The 26351-nt window shown below is 37.8% G+C and overlaps 1 protein-coding gene across 3 annotated transcripts in view; it reads right to left on the reverse strand.

Moving 5' to 3' along the window:
- Positions 1-26351, reverse strand: part of LOC126640617 (ubiquitin-conjugating enzyme E2 E2) — a 204033-nt gene that overhangs the window by 23298 nt on the left and 154384 nt on the right. For all 3 annotated transcript variants that reach the window (XM_050316593.1, XM_050316584.1, XM_050316576.1), the window contains 2 exons: positions 14584-14716; positions 512-659 (listed from right to left, as the gene is read on the reverse strand). In XM_050316593.1, the coding sequence (XP_050172550.1) occupies positions 512-659; positions 14584-14716 (281 nt within the window). The remainder of the gene's footprint in view (positions 1-511; positions 660-14583; positions 14717-26351) is intronic.

Raw genomic sequence — 26351 nt, forward strand, 5'->3', positions numbered from 1 at the left:
TGACAGCTTGCTTTGAATACTCATACTGACTGCCCAAGATATTGAATAAACCTCATTTAAACTAATTTTCATTATTTGTAGAGTCTGTGTTAGGCATCTATCATTGTCAGTACTATTAATATTCTTTCCAGAGACCATATTATCAGCATATTTAAAAGAAAGCTTTCCTTTTCAATATTCATTAACTCATTAATATTTCTTGGTAGTAATATCCTGGTTGTAATATCCAAATTAGTGCATACTAAGGTATTTTCTACTGATTAAACTTTCTGAATCAAAAGATTTTTATTCTCCAGTACTAAAAATGCACTTGAGCTCCTGGAATTTTGCTTGCTTTCTTTACTATTTATATGAACGGCACACATGGTCTTATTTATATGAATGGCATTTAAAATCTATGTTTTTGGTTTTTTTTCAGTAGGTACAGTAAACCAGAGCACTGACAACATCCTAGTAGCTGATCAAATACGAACTATGAATAAATGTGAATATGAAAATTATTTTGTCTTACCCGGGTTGCAGTCTGTGAGGAGGGAGCAGATGGAGAGGAGAACTTTAGAAATGGTTAACGCTGGACTCCAGTTGTCTTTTAAAATGTCCAGGCAGATGACGCCTTGGCTGTTAATGTTACAGTGGTAGATTCTTGTCCGAAATGTTACCTAGAAAGGACAGTGTGTCTAAGTACAACAGTGTTCAAGTCAAAGATTACACAGTTATCAATCAAATAAAAAAACAGAAGAACTAACATTCTGCTTTCCTGGTTGAAATGAGAGTATGCTGTCACTTTCAGTCAAAAACTGGGCAAGATAAAATAGAGATAATAAAGCCTGTCTGTTGCATCTCTGGCCAGCACCGGAACACATTTCCCGAGCTTCCCCTTGCCTTGGTCTCATCGATCACATTCTTTTTGTATGGGGCCAAAAAAAGCTGCTCCATCTCCTGATCTGGACAACATTCATAATTCAAGTCCACTGCTCCTTCATGCTTTGAAGGCAGTCAGAAGACAGATTATTCTGCTGTCTTCATCTGTTCATCATTTGACCCAAAACACTAAGCTGGAAAAAAAGGGTGGAGGCATCCCATCAGTGACTCGTGAAAAAGCTGAAGTGAAACATTTTTGAGAAAGGCTGCTCAAATAAAATGCTTTTATTTCCAAATTTTAAGTTGCAGTCGTACCAATAACACCTTTTAGGGTTTTCTGTTCATTGATTTTGAGGCTTTCTGTATCCATTTTATATTGTCTCCCAGATGATCCTACACATAACAAACCAAAGAGGAGATCACTTCTTTTAGCTGAGAATGATGTCCTTCTGCTTCAAGTTGAAGATATAGAACTTTTTTTTTTAAAAGAAGCTTAGCTAAGAAAGTTCACTTCATACTTCAGAATGAATACTGGGACTACTGGATAAGGAGGATCAATATGGAAAAAACACCTCTTGGAGGTCATCAAGGACTAATTTGTCCATCAGTTCTACCCAAATGACAAGTCAAACCAGATGGTTTCAATGATGAGGTCACAGAATCTAAAATCAAGATGTACATTTTTAGGGATCTATTCATCAGCAATAACACTGCCAACAGAGGGGTTGATTAGGCAGGAGACAACAGCAGGCAAATCACACCATGACTTATGAAAGCTCTTCATTAGAATTGGGCAGTGCTAATAACTGGGAGTGCTTCTGCAGCTTATCCCTGCTCTACCACACCGATAAACCTGCATCTGGAGAGTAATGGAAACTGATGGCAGGCATGCTCCTGCTCAGATTTTCTTCAGTATCAGAGATTTCAGTGATTTCAGTGGGATTGAGATCAGGCCACTTAGCAGTAAGCAGAAGAGAGAATACAAGTGAAATAACACAGTACCTGGTTTACTTCTACTAAAAAAAAAATCATTCTCTAACACACTGAAAAATTCCGTCGCTTTGGATTAAATCAAGAAGCTTTGACAAAATAATGGAAAGAAAAGGTAATAGATTTATGGTTTTAAAACACTGCATTCAACAAGAAATACTTTTTCTCATAATTACTTTTCCATATAAATTTGGGAAATCACTTTTGGAGCCCACTCTCATGCACCAGTCAGTTCTGTACCAAGGACCTCCAAAAAAGCAAGTTCATCAGTTTTTAAACTATGTCTAAAGGTATTGATAATTAATAGGATAATTCCATAGTTTGCCACTCCATAACCTACATATTTATAGGTTCTTTCCTTTTTTCTCTTACACTTGTTGTTTTGCTTCTTGTTTTCCAGCCTAAGTGCTTCACCTCTGGGACTTTCATGAGAATTCAAAATATTTCTGGCACAATGATCTGAATTAATTCAAATGCTCTGGCCAGATGATCTATTTTTTCCTCCTCATTAGGAGGCCAAGCACATTCAGCATTTGGAATGAAGAAGTCCCCTGCAAGATCAAGATAATATTTATTTAAATAATAATTATTATGTGATGATAAAATGAAATGTTTGTCTACAAAGGGAAGCTATTTTGAACAACAAAGGTTACAAATACACAAAAGTGGTAAACTACCTTACAGACAAACTGCATGTCAAAGGTGTCCATAAAGGGAGCTGGTGTGGAGAAATATCCTGTGAATTGCAGGTCAGTGCTCATAAAGTCCCCAGGCAGGTTAACTCCAGGCACTCTTATACTCCAGTTATAAGCAAATCGGGGAATGCTTCCTAGCAGGATGTCCCATGACTAAGGTGAACTTCAGCGTCTGCTTAATTTTAAGTATTTTATGCTGACTTCTCAGTACACTGTTGAAATAAAGTTTTTGCTTAATTCTCTCACCTGAACAAAGGTGCTTTCCTATACTTCCTTGATGAAAAATGTGAAGACTTTATTTAGTGGCACCTAAATACACTGAGTAATAAGATATATGTAGTCTCACTGAATGTGGGGGAAACACACTGAACCCATTACACAGATTAAATTATACCCTCTGAATTATTTATAGACAGGTCAGTCTGAGCTTGTAACCTGCTTAAGGGAAGGTCATCAATTTGAGCCTGCATTTTAACGCGTAACTGTTTTGCCATCAGCTGAGAGGACACTGCCACATGTTCCTGCCTGAGCTGCTTTTGAAGCACTGAAGCAAGGACACAGGGAATTTGGCAGGATTCAGAGAGCCACTAAGATGAACGGAGGTAGTTCATGTCTTTCATAAACTGTTCAACACTCCATTGACATCTCAGACTACCTGGTGTATAAATGTAGATAGGACTACATCTGTTTGCACTTGGAAGGCTATTTTTAGAAAATGCTTAGACCTGAAAAGTAGCATTTTTTCACTATGAGCACATATTAAATCCGTGACATTGAGAAAGATAAGGCTTGCTGCTTACCACTGACAAAAATATCACTGATTAGCCAAACATGCCAGTGCACTTCAAAATGCCTGCCTAAGACAGAGGCATTTTTAATATTTAAATAATCAATGTATGAATTGATAATTATAATGTTATATTTTATTAATTAATTTTAATATCAAAATCATAAATTAAATTAATTAAGAAAAGGAATCACAGCTTTCAGAATTTAAAAAGAAGCTGTATTAATATGCTGGAAGCTGTGGACTGAAGGTGGTGGGTAATGGAATTCTTATCCCAAGATAGTAGAGTACAACTGGGATGACACATTGCTTTCCTCATCCAGGTATTACCTCAAATTGCTGATAATGTGGGAAATGCTGATATGTAACTTTCTGGATGTTGTGTTTACCATACCTACATTTTAAGGTTATGCAGGGTCACTCCTATTACATGTGTAGAGAGAAACCAAGTGATAATACCATTCCAAGGGAACTGCATTTTCTTTATTATGGTCATATTTTTACCTTTGGTGTCACTTAAATGTTTCCTCTAAACAGTGCAGTCTAATTCTATTTATCCCCTAATGAAACCACCTAAACAATCCCATGCAGGGGCTCAAGGGAACGTGTGGTTGTACAGGCAAAGTTATTCTCAGACAATTGAATGGTAGAGGAGTAATTTATGGGGTTTTTTTGAACAATAAGTGGCCTCTATGGATCTATTTTATTTGATTCTGGAATTTAGAAGACGGTACCTCATTTTTGTCAAATAAAAGTGTAGGTCAGAAAAATGCGAATTATGGGAAATAGGGAAAGACTGGACTACCTACCTTCTGAAAACGGTAACAGTACTATACACAATCTTTTTAAAGGTAATGATAAGGAATTTATATTCAATCAGTTTTGGAAGAAAACAATACTAAACTCCTCTGTTTTTCCATTGCTGAGTGCCAAACCCTTCTAAATCTTGTAAACCAGAATTAAATAGATAAACCCTCCCTTATACAGTCTCTCAGAAGAAAATGGGGTTATCTATTCAAAATGGGGAGAAAAATTATCAGAGAGAAGAAAAAGGACATGAAAAGCTATGTCTGGCTGTTCATTGAATAAGTTTTAGACTGTTTATAAAGCTTGGGAAGAGGGAATTAAGATAGATTTTAGCTGAGTGATTGGAGGCAACTGGTTGAAGGCAATATAAATAATTTCTGTATCTCAGAGTGACATTGAACACCAGTTTTCCAGTATGAGGCAGTCTTAAAATAACTTACTATCTCTCTTTTGCACTGAATGTTCCTCTGTGAGGTCTAAACCCAAGCAGCCACTGCGGTGCTGCCATCCATGTGTGCGATTTGCTTTAACCTTCACTGTGAAATTCAGAGAGAGGCACATAAAGGCATTGCAGCTCTGCAAGGGCTGATCCCTCAAACACATCTTACACACTTCCAGACTTCACTGAATTCAGTTGCAACCTTCTTCAAAAATGTATCAGGAGGGAGAAATGATTCTCCAATGTTGCATATTAGCAAGCAAGGGCTTACAGTGTACACTCAAGAATTGCTTTCTTCAGCCTTTTTGGGTTCAAACCCTCACCTCCTGTTTCTCATTCCTCCCACTGGAGCCTGATGACTGTGCAGGAAGAGATGAAAGATTCCCAGAGCCAACAGGAAAATAAACAAAATCAACCCCCTATTGCTTGGCCAACACTGGAAGCAGAGCTGAGATCCCAGGGCTCTCAATCCCACGGGTTTGGAAAGTTTCAAGCCCTTTAATTTCTTACAAGGATGGAATCCTGCATGCCTGTCTGAGATGAAACTTCTGTCTTCCTCAAATATTCCCCTGGAGTTCTGGTTTAATAAAACTGCAGTGGCACTACCTGAAATGGAAGAAGTTGTACTGCATACAGAAAAGGTTATATATATATTAAAAAATATGATGCCATTTATGATGATGTTCATGAAGCTCAGAAGGGAGTAAGTCATTCCCATCTCAGTTTGTCAGACTTTATGAGCAATAGATTTGTCTGTTCAAACAGAAAAAACATGATCAGGGCTACACTCTTTAGCCATATGAGAAAAATGCTGTAAAACAACTTAAATGAAAGACAGGGTGGACCATCTCTGGTTTTAATTACAGATTTGTAGCACATACATGAAGAATTCTTGAGATACTTGATGGATTATCACAAGAAGTGCATAATAATAAATGACTGGTCATATGATGCTCATTATTAAAGAATACAATTTAAATTCACACCAAGAAATAAAAGTTTATTCAGTTCTTAAAACACTTGTTTACATCTAATTTTGGTAGGTTTTCAAAAGCTATAATTTATTTTATCGAAGGACAATATATGGCATCTGCATTAGCAGGAAATAATAAACTGATTACTTTTGCTTGACCTACAGAAAAGTCTGGTATGCAAAGTATGCTGTGTTTCTCTGGCAAAATGCACCAATGCATCAGTAGCCAAAAATGATAACAATTCAAAAGGATGTAATAGCATCCACATGAGTTGACCTTTATATTACTGAAAATCAATCAGTATGAAATATGAGTAATTATTCATTATATTCATGGTAATTATGAAGCTGAGTAACTACTCACACTGTCTCACTGAACAGACTCTTGCTGGGGAAAAAAATAAGCACAGCAACACTAAGCATCTTCATTAGACAAAAACAGTCCTTTTGCACACGGATTTAACAGCAGAGGAAGTAAAAAGGGACCTTGATAATCCCTGATGTATCCAAAAGTGTAAATAAAAAATTACCCTAAGCTGCACAAACTTTTCTGAAAACAAAGGAAGAGAAGAAGAGGACAAGGAAAATGGATTACTGTTTGGGTTAGGGTCAGTCAGAACAGAAAAAAGATTTAAGATGCCAAGCATCAAAAGCTTTCTCCAACAAAGTCACTTTGAGTTTTTATAAAATGATTTTCATATAATCAGCACAATCTTTCTTGCAATTAATAGTTCCATATGGAAAGTCAGCAAAAAAGTTATTTTATAGAGAGTGCATTTTTTTAGGTTTACTAGTCATTTAACTTTTAATAGAATAAATCCACCCTTTTGAAGTCTAAAGCACGGAGGCTGTACTGCCCTAGATGCACACCTCTGTGAGCTCACCAGAGTGCTCCTTCCTGTTGCTCTGGGCACGGGTCTGCCAGTTGTGGGGCTGAGCAGGCAGGTTGTGGCAGCCACTTAAGGTCCTATACTTAGTATTCTAAGAAACATGGGCCTTTTTTACCTCACCCAATTTTAACAGCCTTTGAATATTTAGGTACTTTCTACATGAGAAGTCCTAGGCAGGCTGACCTCAAAATTAGTAGTTTTTTGTCCTGATCAGTTCATCTGCTTCCATTCTATTTTAATAATGTGCATAAAATCTTCCTCTCACATCTATGTATATATATCTGTGTGTGTGTAAAAGAGGACAAGAAATAACATTGACATATGATGTATTTTTAGATCACATGGATTTTATGCAGTAAAACATGCTTTATACAGCAGAATTATGTAGCTTCTGAAACATCCAACAGACAACACAAGTTGTCTTTTGAAAATATATTTGACAAGCAGTATGCAAACCACTGCTGCAAGGCAGAAGATATTGCCCACAAGATGCCTCTAAAGGCCTTTTTGAGAAGTTTTGTGTACTGGGTGTTCATAGAAAATATGAAGAAATGGTGAACCACCTCAGTTTTGGTGAGGAAAACCAGGAAGAGTTCATCTGGATAGAGTCAGTTTAATCAAGACTAAATAAATCAGTAGGAACTAGTGATACAAATTAGTATATTAAAAACAGAGTGAGTAAGAAGGCTATTCATTAGAAAAGTCATTGGCAATTCAATTTGCCAGTTACTAGAAGAATTATCAGATAAATGAATTTAAAGGAAATCTCAGAGATTTACATGGCACTGCCTTATCAAATGCCTTTTGCATTTATTCACAATAAAATGTAGTTATTGATTCTCTCTTCAGCCTAACATATTTCTGCTTGCATCTCTGTCCTCCACTTTAAATCTCTGTGATTCTGTCATTTTGAGAGATACTGAAAGTTTCTTAAGCAGCCACCTGGGTTTGACCTGTCCCAAGCCCTGCAGCACTGCATGCTACCCTATACGTTCACCGTTCCCTGAAGATATCCTAGACTCATACAATGGTTTGGGTTAGAAGGGACCTTGAAGATCATCTAATTCCAATCCCTTGCCATGGGCAGGGACACCTTCCACTAGACCAGGTTGCTCAAAGCCCTATCTAACCTGCCCTTCAACACTCACAGGGATGGGGCATCCCAGGGATGGGGACCTATGGAACAAACTGTTTCACTGCAGGTGGTGCAAGCAAACGAACCACACACTGCAGTTCACGTGCCTGGAAAGAGCAGGACTCAGGCTGATACTGCTGGCTCTGACAATGGTCTGCTGGTGGTAGGTTGTCCATTTCTCCCTCTCAAAGACTCCTGTGCATCTGATTTCTGCCTGCAAACACCCAAAGACTTCACTTGCTGGGAAAACCTGCCAACTCCATTTATTGTCATGGATGAAGGATTCACGGGCTGCTCTCAGCAAGAAGATGTAAATAGAAAGGCCGGCCGAGGAGAACAAGGGAGCATGGAGGCACAGCAAAGGGGCTGGGGGAGGCAGTGGTGTGGGAATGCGCCAGGCGAGGGACCGCCAGACCATCAGGAGGAGGAGGATGGGGAGGGCAGGAGGCATTTGAAAAAAAGCTGTGAGCATCACAGCGTGGCACTGAGAACTAATGTGATGTGACAGAGGCTAAGAGAGAAGTATGACGAGGCAAATGAATGTAAGGGATAACAGTGACAGGAGACCATTGCATTTGAAGGCTGGTCTTATGATGGCAATATCTATCTGGGAGGGGGGGCAAGAGGAGGCAGACTGAAGCCCTCCCTGCACCAAGGCTGCAGAGATGTTAAAAAGGGATGATCAAATAGGCTGCATTTAAGGTTATACTGAGTTTGAGAACTTCATGCGTAAATTGTATTTATAGTGATATACGCAATTTAAAGTGTGTGTCTGCCTTGCAAGGTTCATTCTAAAAATTTAGATTAGAAATACCAAGAAATGCTTTTTTTTTTTTTTGCATCTAGTCTTGCAAGCACTGCTTTTCTATTACATTGAAGATAAAAGTGTCCTTAACAGCCAATCACATATAAAACAAGTAAGAAAATGTAGAGTAGAAGCCAGGAACAAAAAGAACTCTCTCTCAAACATGAGGCTGAACTTATGAAATAGATAGAAAGTGTCTACCACAGGAGAAGGATTCCACATAATGATATTTAGTGCATAGAAATTAGTGCTACATGACAAATACGTATAAAAAAAATGAAGAGGTGTTTAATATTGCCACTAAGACCAGATTCTATAGACACTACACATTATATTTACAAAGGAAAAAGGCCCCCGTTGCAGTCCAACAGCTGATTTAAACCAGCTGAGCTTTCAAATGCTGAGAATAATTTTTCAGTCAGTTGACAGACATATGAGATTTACACTGAGGAAACAGAGATTTCTGTTATTTTAATTTTGATTTAGAGGTGATTTAGCACATTGCAGCATTCAAGTCCTGTGAACCATTTTTCAGTCAGCTGAGATTAAAGTCCCTAGCAAGATTAATTGTAGAGTTGGGATTAAGAGATTTTATAAATCACTCAAATTCAAAAATAAAGCTTGCAGAGTACTAGGATAATGATAGATATATCCATATTATATCAGCTACAGCTAAATTGAATTGACACTGTAATAGACTGAACGTAGTCAAATATGAGAGTAGAAGTTATTAATAAAGATTATTCTTGATGAAAATGCAGACACTATTGCAGTGACAATTCCTGGGAGGAAGTTCTCTTGAAGAGTATTCATTTTTCTACAAACACCTGTGTGAAAGACCCTGGTATGGCTTCCTGATTTGTCAAGGCTTTCTGCTCCAGAGGGACAGTAGGCAGGATAATGAAATTATCGCCTTTCCTTCAATAGTTGTAGTGTGCATAAAGAGGTGGTGTTAATTCCTAGTGATGGCTAGACTTTAAAGGATCTGATATACAAAGCTTGCACACTTAGGGAATTCACTGATTTCTTATGAGGACTGAGGACAGAAATTGAGTTGAAACTCTGTCAGATCAGGCTGACTAAAAGATGTGATACCCCCTACTCGTACACATGTGTACATACACACACACACACACACACACACACACAGATAAGCACACACACCCTCCCACAAGTGACATCTATGCATAGCTATATATCCCATTTGATACCCCAGAGAAAGGGAGAAAGATACAGAGCTTTCCTCTGCTAAAGCCAAGGGGTGAACTGTCTGAATCCATTAAGGATAAAAGGAGGATAACAGGAAAAAGAACTCTCAAAGGTATTTCTAAAAAAGCAGGTTGAGGGGTCATTAAGGCACTGAAAAAATGTAAGTTTATCTCCTTGGCAGGTCACCTAAGTATTTTTGTTAATTTCTTTAAGTGACTGCTCTGAAAGGGGTCCAGCTTTCTCTGTTTTTCAGCCTGCAGCACTACAAGGGCAATGCTGTATACTGGGGCTGAAGTGAAACCTCACCTTGTGACTGAGATTGAAGCCTCATCAGCATCTGGCCTTCAGCAGAAAGTGAGATCAAGTCCACATCTATGCCTTGCTTTGCCTGATCAACACCTTCCTCCCGTCCAGCATCTCATAAAACCAACGTGGTACCGAGGATGCAGCTGAGAGGAGAATGGTGATTGTGCAAGCTGCCGCTTTCTTGCTGACTCAGCCAACGAGGTGCTCGGCTAATTTCCGCAGTGCTACAGCAGCTTCCTCGCAGTGGAGGCGAGGGAATACTTTTAATTGATTAGAGCATCCCAGAAAACCAAAGCTAATTTGTCAGTTCTCGGATGAGCTGTTCTAAAAATCATGTTTCCTGGTTGTAGATCTAAACCGGAGCTAGCCTGGGCTGGCCCTCCATTGTTCTTACTCAAGCTGCATCGGTCACATACAGATAAACTTTCTGGGGAAAGGACAACTCCCTCCTCTGCACGAGTGTGCTGCAGTTGTGAGTGAGGCCAAAATCCATTGATTTATAAGGAAAGCAGAGCTGAAAGGGTCAGTGACCTCTGGGTCAAATAATCTGGATCCAGTTTCAAGGCATGAGACAAAGGTGAAATACTGAAAAAGATTGACTTCAAAGGGGAAAAAATTAGTAGCATGAGAGCAAATTATACTCTGACTTAACACACAGTATGTTCTGTGATGGTGAAGAGTAACTTAATTTGATACTATGCCTATGGTTTAACTTTAGAAAGACATTGACTGGTAGCGACAGACAAAAAAAACTGTGATCCACAGGGAAAAGACTTCATGCAGAATGGAAACCTGATGGCAATGATGTGTGGCTATACAAAACTCAGAATGTGAACTGGACTACACAATACAATCAGAGGATATAAAGAATAAATATAAAACTTTAAAATCTTAGAAGGACGTGATGTTGAAGGCTAAAAACGTATAAAAACTGAAGAAATATCTAACAGCGAAAGTTTGGATAGATATTTTTTCTTTGTTAAACAAAACCTGAATGAATGAGTCATTTATTTTCTTTTACAAGATAAAGTAGAAAAGCAAGTTAATTATCTGGAAGAACAAATGAAAACTATGTTATAAATTTCTTAAAAAGAAAACCCCAAATATAGGTTGAATCTTTTCTTGATGTGCAAATGTGCTCTCAGTTGTTTAATTTTATTTTAATTAATGTTTTCCAATATGTAACAGGGTGCCCAGTAATCAGAATAGGCATTAACATTGTTTACAGAAGTAATTTGGATCCTTTAGAAAATATTGATACTTTGTATAATACAAATCAAACAACGGTTACACCACAAATATATTTAATTATAATAGTAATAAAATGATATATATCTATCAAAAATCCATTTTTTATATATTTTCTCATTTTAAAAATTCTTTTCCACTCCTCAAAGTCCATATGCAACATACACATGCATGATAACAGAGTGCACAGCATCTGAGAATAGAAAAGGAAAAGGGACCATGGAAATCTTTCTGCAGATTTTAAGACAAATTTTAAGACAAATCTTTCTGTAGATTAGGCCCTTTCACAGTAACTATGTTATGTGACATGGGCATTTGCTGTTGGAACCTCAGGCTGTGCCAAGTAACTGAATCTGGCAAATATAGTTTCTGTTTCTTCTCGGGTCTTCTGTGGTCAAATTTTTGGAAGATCAATTTTGACAGTACTCATTTAAATATTTCGTTACTTCATAGTGAAAGAGGGATGAAAATGGTCCACAGAAATCTCAGGAGTAATGTATGAATTCAATCATAGTGAGAAATGTGAATTAGACCCTTTCTGCTATGTTCTTACACGAAGGTAATCCTGCCAACATTCAGGAATACATTTTATGTCTTTCTCAGCACATTTCACACTCTTGTACTTTATCTCTAAATTTTTTTAAGGTGATAGAGCCATAAGGAGTGGGACTATAATTAGAAAAAAATCTAAGATGCTTTATTCCCGTAACTCTAGAACCCATGATTTTGAGAACAGCACCAAGTAACACAAATCTCGTGGTGCAGTAGAGATGTCAACACCCAGTGACACAGATAGCACCCTACCGTGAGGCCATATGCTATGTTCCACATCCTCACTACCTTTCTTTTGCTAGAAATAAGCATGTGGAGAACACATTTAACCACCCCTTCCCAAAAATACTGGCTGTCGGTAGCTACCTTATGATAAGTAGTCATCTTCCCATGCTGCTTTATTCAAGGGATTTCTAAACTATTTTACTTATGAATGAGTTTTATAGGGTCTGGAAATTAGATGTAATGAAATAGCAACAGTTTGAGAGATCCTACAGCAGGTCTGAAAATAGGGGTCATTTACAACCATAGCTGAAGTGCTTAGAATAAGAATCCACGTGTACAACATATGCTTGCAACACAGTTATATCTGACATTAGTCCCCTGTGCACACACACTCATTAATTTCTTACAGATAACAGTTTCCCTCATCATAAATAGTGGCCTTTTAGTCACACAATATGCCATCATCAGTTCTCTCATCCTTTATCAAACAGTACATTTTCATATGATTTACATGCACACATTCCTTACAATGACAATTGGCATCAAGATAAAGGCAGACAAAAAATCTATTACAAAGCAGGACACCTCTTTGCTTGACATTTCATTAATAAGCAACGCACAGCTGCATTCCTCATGTCTCAAAACAACACGGTGCCAAATACAACTGAGTATAGATTGAAAAAGACTTTACCTTGTGGTGAAATAGCAAACTGGACCTCCAACTTCTATTTTAAAAGGATGTCTATTGCATGTACAGCCTCAAGACTAACAGATTCAACAGAGAGAATGACAAAAGACGTCCCTGCAACTTGTCTTTCAGGACTAATTCTCTACGTATTAGGTCTGGATCTCTGAGAGAACTTCAAGCTCTATTTTATAGACAATACAGCCATTTTATCCTCTAAATAATACAGTTTTAATTTGCTGGGGACCTGAATGTAACCCTTGCATTACAGCTACTACAAGCCCAGGAAAGAAGCAAACAAATGGGGCATGTTAAGACAGATCTTGTACAGAAAGTGGGCTGAGCTGGGTGGGGGCAGGAATAACAGGACATCACCCCAGCTCAGTGTGCCCAAAGCTTTAACTAACTGAAGGAGAAGTTATAAAGTTGCAAATTCTTACTTCACTATGTAACAACAGTTGCCTAAATCAGAAAATGTGCAGTCAGCGAAGTGTACAACCCCTGTAAGACCTCTCAGTGACCTCAAAGCTTCCCTAAACTGGAACACTAGAAGTGGGAAACAAAGTTAGACCATCCCTCATCCTGCCACGCTGACCCATCTTTAGGTCACTAGCTGGGAAAGTCCAATTCACAAAGTGACAAGTGCTTTGAATTCACAGGTCTAATTTTGTTTTCTTTTTTTACCTTTTCCTGATAGTATCAGTGTTAACTGCTATAAACTGTTACTACTATGGCATTAAAATTCTACTTATAAGCACTTATCTTTCAATGGTCTACTCACAGTAATCAAAAAGGAAATCAGCTACTCTCTCTTTTAATGCCTTCTATTATGGTCCAGCTGATCCTTTGATAAATGTGTCAAAAAAAAGATAAATATTTTTGATCTTATAGCTCCTTCTGTGGAGTTCTTCCAGACACTTATTCTCCACAGTGGTAAGGTGAACAATTCACCCCTTTTCACTTTGTTTCATGAAAGACAGGCCTATTAGTTTATTTGATTCTATTACCAGCCCTGTGGGGTAAGTTTGCACAGTTTCTGTTCCTGTTAGTGAACATGTGTGTTAAGATTTGCATTCAGTCTTGCAAATGAGGTCTTACAAGTGTCTTGTATATGACATTGGTAATTCCTTATCTCTGCAGGCCAGAGGATGCATCTTAAGCATATATTTGCCTTTTTTATAGATGCATTATGCAGGTGGTTTTAATAATCCTGTGATCACCTAATAAAGCCCCATTTTGACACCCTCCTCAGCAATTATTACTATTGATTATAGATGACACTGTACTGCCACATTCCATCCCATTTCTGTTTTTCCAGTCTTCCTAACCACTACATTTTTCCTGTTTGACATTCCAAGTCTCCTTGATCATGGTAATGTCACCTTCAGGTTATTGATACAGTTCTACACTTCTGGTTGTGTCATTATTGACAGTATTATAAAATAAATCTGTAAGGAATTCTGTAAATCTCTGTCTACCACTCCAGTTTCTTGACTTTGGTGCCATATTCTTCCAGAAAACTGATGTAAAGCAATTCTTTATAACTTCATAACAATCGTGTATCCTGCATCTGCAGAAGTAATTTATATGAGGTAGTGCAAAAGGTGCATATTTTTGTCAAGACAGCCATAGAGTCCTGGTGAATTATATGGGTCAACAGGAAAGATTAAGTACCTTCAGCTGCTTATAAAGGATGCAACTCAAATATAAATGCTTTCACATTAGAAATAACTGCTAGAAATTATGCAACCATTTTCTAAATAAATCCATATCCATTCAGCTATACTGGCAACATGCAAGCAAATTTTAAGCAGTTATTTAAATTCTTTTCCACCAAAATACCCAAGTTTAAATATTCATTATTGCTTTGAAAATTTTATGTTTCATCCTAAAATATCATTTTATATACCAACATAGACATTAAAAACATCAGAAGGAGAGGACTCCTATCAGACTTTCAGTATCCTTCTACTAACCTTAGGTGGTTTAAAAGGATAGTCCGGTGAAAAGGTAATGTCAAGGAAGAAAACTCCACCTTCATATACAGATCCTGGAGGCCCCAGTATAGTTGACCTCCATTCATAAATGTTGTCTCCTTTGGGTCCAGCACTAAAATAGAAAACAAAAATATAACATACTAACTACATACAATCAAGAATATACGGCATCAGTTATACTCTACTGATAGTACCACTGGTTTTGCAATAATGGTAGAAGCTAAAATTGTGTATCACATTTATGAAGTTAGTCCCTGATAAAACATGTAACTGATGTCCTAAGCTCTGCCAGAGAAGTGATATATTCAGCCAGGAAGAAGTATTAAAATCACATTATAAATTATTCAAATAAGCACAGAAATATTCCCAACTGTCTTATCTCAAATATTTTAGTGGGCAGATATATACTATTTACAGTGCAAGGATATAGAGACTTTGCTTGTCACTGCCTTGCTTCACAAGCCATCCTATTTTCACCTTCCTCCTCATCCACCTACCTCATCAGTCAGTAGCAGTGTAATTACACACATTATACAGCACAAACTGTACTAAAGACTGAGCAGGGTACAAACAACCTTGCAGCTGCACTTGTTAAGTTACTAACCTAAGGTCTCCAGTCAATAGCACAGAAGGCTGCTTTACTCTGCAATTGTTACCCTATCTTAAAAATAACATAAACAGGAAGTGGGTTAAACTCTTGGATTATGTTAATTCAAAGTCCTTGGTTAAAAACACAGCACTGAAATAATATTCAAAATGTACAAAAGACAATCCTGCATGAAACAAGAAAAATGTCTCACCTATATGGTGAATTCCTGAAAAATAAGAAAGAAAATACTAACTAATAAAAGTTCTTAGGCATGACTCTTCTAAAAGCCAACACAACCTCCCTTTCATACAACATAGTGTTTGTCCATACAAATACATATTTTACTCAGAATGGCCTCTTAAGGAATAGGAAGACTTCTTTATGGTTCACAGCCTGCTGATACCAGTCACTGATACAGAGAGGAACTTTAATTAGGATCAGTTGGGCTGGTGACTTTCAGATACCTGATTAATATTGTTCAGAGGAAGGCAGTATAGGTAGATACATCAAATAAGTGATGTGGTATTGTCTTAAGGCATTTCTTGTGAAACAATTCTTGTTATGTTTGCAATAAAGATTTCCACAGCATACAGGGGTTTGTGAAATAACTCCGTGTGTAGAACAGATGAAAGCCTTTGGCTATGCTCCATGCCTCTCAGTGTACCCAAGGCGTACAATTATTATACGACATCATGTCATGTTCACTGCTCAACTATTCATTTTGTTCACTGAAAGTTAATAAACCCCTCTTTCACCTGAAATTCCTTGGGCTCCCTTCATTAAAACTTCTGACTGCACAATTCCCTGCATACAACTGCATGACTTAGTACTGTGCACTGTACTTCATTAGTCATGGTACCTACATCAATTTCCTATAATAGCTGTTAATGCTTCTTGGTTTTCTAAACTACGTTGCTTTCTCAACAAAATGGGTTACAGAGACTATAACATTATGGAACATTCATTTTCTATCAGCCATAATAAAAAAAACTAGCAATTGTTTTAAAGATAAAATCTGGCTTTTTAAGTGTCACAATAGCAGAAGTGGGGCCATCCATATTTCACAGTGCCTATAATACATGAGGTTGCTAGCTGCCAAACAAATTTAATTTACCTAGTTCTCGGTTTGCATTAACCTTTGAATAATAAAGCACAGCTGAGACTGCTGTAAGAAACAAACCAGAGAATGAATAATTAAAAACACCTCCACTGTCTTTAGAAAGACCAATCCTGAGTCAACAGGGAAGGTTTAATTGTGACTGAACTAGGCATTAAGGGGCTAATTGAACTCTTTATAAGCCCAAACAAATGCGGTCCTACATCAGTGCTATGGTATACAAGGTTCAGAGAAAATGAAACTCCTAAGGAAGAAAAAAAAAGAACCAGGCAATTATTTCAAATAGAAGAGGCAAGAAGTAGGGGAGGTCTAAATCTTACACCAAAAAAAGCCCATAATATGCGAAAGAAATCCCTTCCCATTTTCTGTAGAACAATGTTCTAACACTTGAAGAAGCAATGACTCAGTTGATGCCAGCAGGTTAAAATGGAAGTGGTATAAATGTCGATCCCAGAGAAATGGTTGGAAACAGCACGTAACAAAAGCTGGTCCTTTTACACCTTATTTAGGTCCTTTTTAGACCTTATTTAGCCAGGAGGGGATGGTTGGGCCCTTCTCGGGTTTGAGTAAGGCTCACTTTTTTTGATTAGAACTCTCTCTGATAGTGGCATTTTCATACCGTATATTATTTTTATTTGTTTTGCCTATTTATTTAATTGCATTAACATTTGAAATGAGCAGTCGTTAATTAGAATAGTTGGAAAATGCTCCATCTGCCAGTTGAACTGTTTCGGCACGTCCAGCTACAAGCCCCGCCTGATCACATTCTGAGGATGGTGATTAACATTAATTGAAGGTTTTCTTTGCAAATGAGAAATGAAGCTTTATTAAGCATTATTATTAATCTGAAGAATAGCTTAAATTGTACGGAGTGTGGGAAGACTGCTGTTATTGACACTGCCTGCTAGAGTGCTTGCTGGCAGCAAGGCTGTTCAGTTGATGTAAAATCCCGACCCATGAGCACAGGCAACAGCTGGTATTAAGGGCAACAGCATGCACAAGCATAACATTTTTTTCACTTGTGCATTAATAATACAAAAAGTTTGACAGGTGTGTTATCTTTGTTTTCCCTCTTTCCTAATTGTTAAGCCTTTTATTTACCCATGTTACTGGTAACCAGAACAACGACTCATCAGGCTTCACCAGAGAAAATTCCCATATGTGCAAGACCTCAGCCAGAGCCTTATTCTGTAAGGTTTAAAATGCAAGAGGATTTAATTACCCTTCTCTCTTCATGGATATCTGCCCGACACACTGAAGCCCAAATGTTTTACATTCAGTATGATTTATATTCCAGCTCCACTAAAGTTACTGGCAACCAAAGCACAGATCTCAAAGAAAGCAAACCAAACAGCTCAGTGCCTGAAGTTCTGTTATCTTTGGAAGGACAGATTCAGATGTGCACCCACTCGGTAAAGGGCAGACTAAATCTGTCTTGAACTCAACTGACCCAGGACCAGTACACATACACTGCCTGTGACAAACCTACTGCTACAGCAATAGGTTCTCTTCAGGGAGAAATAATGGTGGCTGTGGCAGCTCCAGCTGGAAGTGGCTGAACTATAAGGATGGTTAGAGGACAGGTCTGCTGTTAGACCAGCAGTGCGGCCTCCCAGTGTGAGCCCCGATGCTGACACCCCAGAAGGATGGGGTAATCCAGAAACCAGCAAAAAAGTTGCAATGTGACTCAGGAGCTGGTGACCCTCACCTTTCTGGTGTTATCTCCCAAGTGGAATATGTAACGTAGGACCAAGGAGGTGCAGCTGACCATAAAGCCCCTGGAGACCAGAAATTATCAATGGCTTGTCATTGTTCCCCTATAGCTGATGACACACTTCACAGAACACTGTATTTTACCCAATGGGGGTGGGGCTTTGTTTACTGGAAGAGCTGGAATGGGTGGATATGTAGCCAGTTTTCTTCCAGAATGACATCAATATGGGTGTATGAAATTCAGGACAAAGGAGTCAGCACATGTAAACTTTATTTCACTCTCCTTTGCTTTTCCTATATTTTAGTTCTGACATTGCTTTCCACATACGTACTGGAAGGTGAAATGTATGGGTATCAGTTACATTTACTAGCAAAACACTTTAAATGCTACTAGAATGGAATAATTTTGCTTTAAAATATGCTTACTGCACTGAGTATCTTCTATTCCCTCAGTATGTTTTAGGCAGGCAGCCACTTGAAAGTACTACTGCTGAAAACTGCTTGTCCAGTGCAATGCATTATAAACACCAAGATTTCCCTGCATTTAGAACATCCTAAAATATGAAAACAACAGCATCTACGAGATATCCCAGATGAAAACCTATCTAGAGAAGATACCAAAGTACAGTTGATTTTTAGCTGTCATTTGTATGCAAATTTACTCAATTTGCAGAAAATAACTCAAGAAAGTGGAAGGTCAAAAAAAAGAAGAGTATCTCCCTTGTTTATCAGGTAGTCATATGGAATAGGTTAGTAAAAACAATGTTATCATTTTCTAATCTAACTTATATTTCTTGATGAGGGATCACATGCTTTCCCAGTGTCTATAACTGGAGGTAGCATAAACTCAGTGTGTGTTTCTGGTGAGGTGGAAAACGAGGACTAGTTCAGTGTCTTCCATTCTTGGTCTCTGAATCTTGCTGGTATTCTCTATTAAATTAGTTATTCTTTAACACAAGGGAAAGACAAGCCTGTAGCACAAAACAAGTAGGAAAAGGAATTGTAACTTAAATTGCCTTCTAGATCTGACACGTGAACAGTGTATGGGGGGGAAGTGATCAGGCCAAATAAAATAGGAAAGCAGATGGTTGGGAGGCCTTCCACTCCTCAGGACTCAGAAAGAAATTAAAAGATTCTTCTGGAATGTGTGAGTTAAAGTTCATTTTTATCCTCCTCCTTTATAACATGAAAGAATAAAGCAGAACCAGGATATTATACTAATGTCCATGAACTCACTTTCCATGGCATTGTCTATAGCATTTCATTCCTACCATAGCATTATCTAATCTGAGTGGTCCCAGCACACAGAAACACTGGGCTTCCCCTGCCCTATGAGCAGTCCATGGAGAATGCAATCCCTCTCAAGTGTCTTTGGTAAGATACGACAGCAGAAAGAAGAGGGCTACAAGGCTCTTCCTCTTCCTTTTCTTTTTTTTTTACACTTTTAGACTTTAATGTTTAAGAGATTTTCCTCTGAGGAGAAAGGCTCACTACAGAATGATCTCCATTTCTAAATATTACAACACAGTTTCTTGCAATCCCATTTCTTGCACATCTAACAGTTATGCAGAAGCAGATCCTGCCTCTAGCTGCCTTCTGTGAATGCTTCTGGGAAGCCACTTACCCACAGGGCAAAGTGGATACAAAAGTATTGAAGACTGGCAAAATAATTTAAGAGCACAGCTGGCGAGGGAAGAAGATGGATGTGACAAACCAGAAGACCGCAGATTCAGCTTTCAATGAGATACATCTCTTCAGAAGTTCATATGAAGCCTCATTAAAATAAACCCAGTATACCTTCTGCTCTCTGCTTTGAACACTGTGCCAGTACTGAAACTGGTTCTAAACAAAAGTGCTGCTTTGTCTGTACCACAGCTCTGGGTTGATCCTGTGCTTGGGGACAGCCATGAGACCAGCAGTGGGGCAGTGCTGGGAAAGTGGTTGTTGCATAATCTCAATCTGTGAAGAGGTAAACCAGAAGCAGCTATGCTGATGCTAACATCACCAGGTGACTCAGACCCACCTGTGCACCCGGCCCAGCCCTGTTCAACAAAAGGCAAAACCAGTGCTATTGAGAAGCAGTGCCATCACAGCCCTGTGAGCCACTGCTGCGAGTCTTTGGCTTTGGAATGGATATGGACAGTGGCAGCAGCACATGCAATCTGCTGAATTTCTTCTGCTCTAGTCCCAGTATTCTTTCCTCTCCATCCTGGAAGCCCACCTGATCTGCCACCTCTCAGTCTTTATTATTCCCTTGTTACTGACAATTATTCTTTGTAGAATGTATTTTCTATTTTATGCTTTAGGATGGTTTCTCTCCCACCCCATCTCTGTATGGTGATAATTCATTGCTCCATCATGGTGGATCCTTCCTCAGTTCAGGTACATGCAGATCCCAACTCCTCCTAACATCCCCCTTCTTTTTCTCTCATTAACAGCCATCAGCACATCCCGTTATTTTTCATCTTTCTCCAGAAATGAGGATGGAGTAAAAAATGGTACAGGGGGATTTCATTATAGTACAGTAATTTTGTTTCCTTCCTTCCCTGTTGCCCTTCTTCTGAGATGTAGAAAATGAAGAGCAAGCAGCAACAGCAGCACAGGGAAGGGAAAAGGAGTCACAGCTGCCTACCCAGATGCTACAGTGATATCAGGAGGTACTTTTGTAATTGTATGTAATAAACAGTTGCCACAGCAGCCAAAAGAATACAATTCTACAAAACAAAAACAAAGAGATAGCAGCAAGCACTGAGACTGCCTGTGGCAATGGGCACTGTTGTATAGGTTAATAACACCTCTGCTATGAATAAAATTAGCAGGCTAGTCTCCAAGCAGTAAAATCAAAGTACAATTAAAGAAACAAACCCTTTCATAATTAGAGATAAGTGCTTACTTTGGTTATAACATCGATGACTTAAACTCTTCTCCAGAAACAAACCCTTCCCAAATTTGTACTTTTGGAAGGCATAATCTTATCTTAATTTTATTTTTTTTCCTAAAAATCTGCTGAAACCCTCCCAAAATCTTCCTTTTTTATTTTTATAAAAAGGTATTGTCTTCTCAGTTCCTTTATCTAGATGGTGCAAAGTAGTGTCATTTTTAAAATACTGGAAGGTGCTTATGGTTCTTACTAGTTATAATCTAGAATAAACACAGAAATTTTTCAGCATTAAATTTGAGGCCCAGGAGATCTGAATCACTCTAAGTAAATTAACAATATATATTTACATTTTAAAAGAGTTGTTCATTTTACTTTAACTAGACTCAACAGATAATGAAAAAGCTTGTCTTTCTATGACCTAACACTCAAATTTGGGTCTATGCTAGATCCAGTATTTTTGGTCACCCTATAACATAAATGGGAATTTACGTCTTACATATGTTGGAATATCAACATAATTAGATGAGGTAAGCATGATTTTTGAGTAGATACCTTTCCTCTGACTTAATTATTCATAACAGAAACGGAGGTTGAAGTGACTGGGCCACTCGTTACTCAGAAAGGCTTTGTCAGAGAGAGACACATCAGACAAATCCTTTACACCACTTAGTTTCCATTACTGCGAGAGAATTCAACTGAAAAAATTGGATCAGACTTTCTTCCAGTTTCTCCCATTTTCTGACTGAGACCACCTCTCCACAGGAATCTTCTTTTAAAAAAAGTACTTTTAGGCAAGCAGTAAGGGAAGGAGTATATTAAGACATTTTTCTAACTCGTGCTACAATTCCTTCAAAGTGGTTATATCCTGTTCTTATTAAGTGCTTTTTATTGAAGCCAGTTACCATTTTGATCTACACTTTGGAACCAATATGTTTGTGGTACACATGACTAGAAGAATATCTAGGAAAACTGATCCCAGTGAGCTGTCAAAGGAGCAGTAACATATTATGGGATAATGCTAGATATTGCTTCTTATGCTTATTGAGAGCACTGAAATTCAGTATGGTAGAGCCCTTTTTAATTGTGAATTTTCTCTAGTTTTAGCAAGATATTTCTAGAGGTCCATTCATCATCCAAAGTGATATGCTGTTTAACTTTGGGGCTTCCTGCCTCTTTCTTTCTTGCAACAAACCCTCAGCACACCAGGTCAGTGTGCCGCACGTCTGTAGGAGGCAAATCCTTTTTTCCTGTGCTAAACTTTCTCCTGTCACATTAAAAACTATTGGCTGAAGCTGCTGAGGCCATGTTGTGTTTAAAATTAATATGTTTGGGCCACAGCATTAATAACAAATAGATTAAGACTAAAGTGAGTATCACTTACTTGATTGTGTTATTCACTTCTAAATAATACTGCTAAAAATTATTAAAAGTATCCTAGTGCTTTAGCAGACTGGTATTATTCAAGAGTAATTTGAGGCTTTTATCCTCCAAAGTCCTGTCTTCAGAGCATTCCTGAGATAGAAACCATCATGAAGAGAACTGCTTAATGCACAAAATAGTTATTTATATTATAGTATCTACAGCAATTTATTCACTGCAAACACCATTACACAGTGTATGATCACAGCATGCTGAGTATTCACAATGAGATTTTAAAAATGGCAATTTTGTTAAGTATTCTCCACTTTGTTCAGCTGAACAAAATTACATAAAACCCTTCACAGAAGACTTGCCTTGTTCAGAGTAGGAAACAATCGCTTGCCTCCTATTACACATCTACAGGCTCCATTCCCTTTTGCTACATTTTTGTTTCTTTTTCTTTTAGAGTAATACCAGAAACTGAAGTTCCAGCACTTTTAAAACACCAGAAATGGACTGTATAGTTTAAAAAAGATAAAATATTTTTCAACCTGATTAGCCTCTATGGGAAATTATATCAAGCATGATTTGTAGCCCTATGTTAGCAAAAGAGAAAAACACAAGTAAAAAGGAATGAGAAACACTACAGAAAAATTAATAGGTTCTGTCCTGGGACCTTCTAACATGACCTCCAACCTTGCAACTTGCCAAGTGATATTATTTCCATGTTACTCCTAATTTGCTTTTCCTTGAGTTTTTTTTTCTTTCCCAGGATTGTAATTTATTTTTCAAAATGTAACTACTTTTAATTTCACAACACTTCCCTTTACCCACAACAGCTATAATTTACCATTATCTCTTCTCAAAGTTAAACGTAATACATGATATGGAACAGTAGGGTGGCACCACCAGGCACTGTATTTTTAAATTTTAAATCTAATTTAAAAGGATAAGGTGACTAAGTGCAGACAGATAACACAAAAACCCCAGAGCAGCTGGAAGATTTAAGAGGTGTAGTAGGGAAGAAAGCATTCTTTAAAACAGCATTGACTTTTTAGTTTCTGTGGAAACCTCAGAGGTAATGCAGGAGAGAGAGCTAGACAGGACTAAAGCAGACCAGCTCAAACATAATAGAAAGACATGAATGGGTGGAATATACTGAAAGCTTTGGATTTCAAATGCATTTGATATGTTGATTTGATCACTTATAAAAAAAATGATGGCAAATTTTTGCTCTTTATCAGAAATGATGAAAAATGACCAAAAAGTCACACGCAATGTATTAGTGATAAATGGATCAACTGAACTTCAACTAATGTGCCTTTCATTTTGAGATGATGGACTGCTGATTTCACATAAGAAATTTTTTAAAGTCTTATCCAAAAAAGATTTCTACAGTATCTCACTTTCAAAAATATTAGTGTAAAGATATTCTGCAGTGGTCAGTCATTTCAGTAATTGAGAAGGATTTATACAGGATTATTTCTAATATACATATACCCACGTTTTCTGATTATTACAAATGCAACAAGCAAGGCAGTAGTTCCTCAGAAAGTTGGTTTCCTCTATAACCACTAGCCATTGAATCTTTCCTGTATTTGGAAATAATTTATTCAACGGCCTCTAAAGAAGTTTAAGTTGTTCAAGACTGTAATCTTTTAACAGTCCTGCCTATAGGCAGTTGTCTAAATAAGAGCCTAGAAATTTTTAAACCTTATGTGACAAGATAATTTTGTAGCTTTTCTTCTGAAGGTTTTCTGAGGTTTCCTTTTGTGACATTTTAGAGTCTAGTTTTTACAGATAAGCTGCTTCTAAAACTGTCCCAAAATGTTAGTAAGAAAAAAAGCAATGAGAAGAAAATTTTAAAGAAGTTAGTATTTACAGTTTATCTCAAACATACAATACAGCTGTGTAACCAGTAAGTCTGCTCCTGTCCATCTTGTAAACATAAGAACAGGTTTAAATACAGACCCCCCTCATTTCAGTGGGAGAGGCACATATGCTTACATGTGAAATGCTTGCTTACACAAGGAAACAACTCTATATTATGGCACAGAGTAACTAACATGATGTTAAACACATTATAAAACAAGTCATTTCCTCCTGAGTAAACAAGCCTATAAAGCTAACAGGCACAGAAAAAGGAAATTTGATTCTGAAATCCATATACTTCAAAAGCAGATTCCTTTTATTTAGTCAATTTAGCTAAGAGGCTGTCTTATTTCTCCAGATCTCTGGTAAACAGAAGAAAACACACTTGGAAATTGCTGGCAAATGGACACATTTTCACAACCTTTTTTCTTCATTTGAAATGAAGTATGGAGACCAGCCACAGGTCCAAAGTGAAAGAAAGCATAAAATGTCTCGACTCTTGGTTGACACTGATTGCCCTGCTGCAGCCCACGCTCTGACTTGTCAGAAGAAGCCACCGGTTACAGGTAATTTTCTTTGCAGTGTCTGAGGATTGAACACTTTACACCACTTTACTGACTAGTCAAAATGAATGGGGACATGGCAGATTGTTGTGGATGTTTACGTGAGACTGGGACTCGGTAATGTGGCTTCTTTCTCATTCAGCAGAATATTATTGTTAAGACTTTTTAATGTCTTTAAAGGGATTTATCTGGATACATGACAGGGTAAACAGAAAGGAATACATGACAGTGTAAACACAAAGGAATTTCTTGTTTTTCTATCAGCACAATTTTCTCCAAGAATCTTTTGGGAGAGTCTCTGGGCCTAAGGTTAGGAATGGGCTTACGTAGGAATGAGCTTTCTGTTCTGAGGTGGTTGGAATCCTCTCAAAATCAAACCTGGAATTAACAAATGAACTTGCTACAACATGTCCAGAAAATGGTTATGCCACAGACTTCACTCTAAGAACAGGATTGTTCCAATTTGTTTTTCACCTTATTTGGGACAACTGAGGCTGCACTGTTCTCAGTACACACACCCACGCACCTCCACTGTGCTCCCTGGATCAGAACTTCTGATTAGAAAACCATTCCCTATAAACGGCTTCATTTCATCCCTTCCTGAATTCAGAAGCATTAGGACTCAAAGACGAAAAGTGGTCCTGGGAAGGTTGATGGCAAAACTGGTCTAAGAAAAGGATGCTTGTTTGCCATATAAAACCCATAATGAAAGGGGATGGCTGGAAGGAGAAGTCCTCTGCCTTTGTTCTCAGGATGGGAAGGCAAACATCCCATGTGCAGCTACCTGCTGGTGAAAGCTGTCTTTACCTTAGAGCTGGAGCTGAGGAACTCAGGTCTCCATAAAATTCCTCTTAAAGTTTCAGGTGACACTTTCACTGCTGTAGACATCACACGTGAGCTACTCTAGAAATGATTCCTTGTCTAATGAAGAATCAACATTTCTAATTTAGTAAGAGAGAATCATTATTCTAATCTGTAAGTCATAATCAATGACTCTGTCATAGATGAATTAAATTTCACATATATAAGACCTTGGTTTCTTTTACAACCACTGCATATGTTCCCTACATCAAGATAAAATACCAACAACAGTTGAAATTACCATTATAATTTCCTTGGCAACAAAATCTTGGAATCCTTAGTCACACAGATGTTTTTTGCATGATAAAAATTACATTTGTGTTAATTTCTTTCCCATTTTCAGTTCCATCTCATCTCCTTGGTTCATCTGTTGGTCTTACCTTCTCTCACCATTGTTTATTTTCTCATAATATTACTGGTAGTCTGCACTAAGTGACAAGCAGCTGGTCTTTGAGACAGAGCTACGACCATGAGGAGAACCCCAGATCACTACACTAGTCATGCTGAAATTCACAATGCAAAATTAACATATAGCTTAACCTGTGAACTTATATTACTTATCTTTATCATGCTCTACTGCTTATCTTTATTATCCTAATCATGCTTGCTTAAATCTTCTTTATTCAGAGCAAACAGCTGGAGCAAATGGCTATCAGCTATAGCGGTGTTCATCTTGTAGTCTCTGTTTCAGCCCAAGCCTAGATAGCTTCTGTCCAAATTGTTTGTACTCGGAGAGTCTTTGGTAGTCTGCATCTAATAAATAGTTTTTTTACAAATCCATCTCTCAGCATA

The sequence above is a fragment of the Myiozetetes cayanensis genome, unplaced genomic scaffold (assembly GCF_022539395.1).
Source record: "Myiozetetes cayanensis isolate MyiCay16 unplaced genomic scaffold, myiCay2020 scf1, whole genome shotgun sequence".
Taxonomy (NCBI): domain Eukaryota; kingdom Metazoa; phylum Chordata; class Aves; order Passeriformes; family Tyrannidae; genus Myiozetetes; species Myiozetetes cayanensis.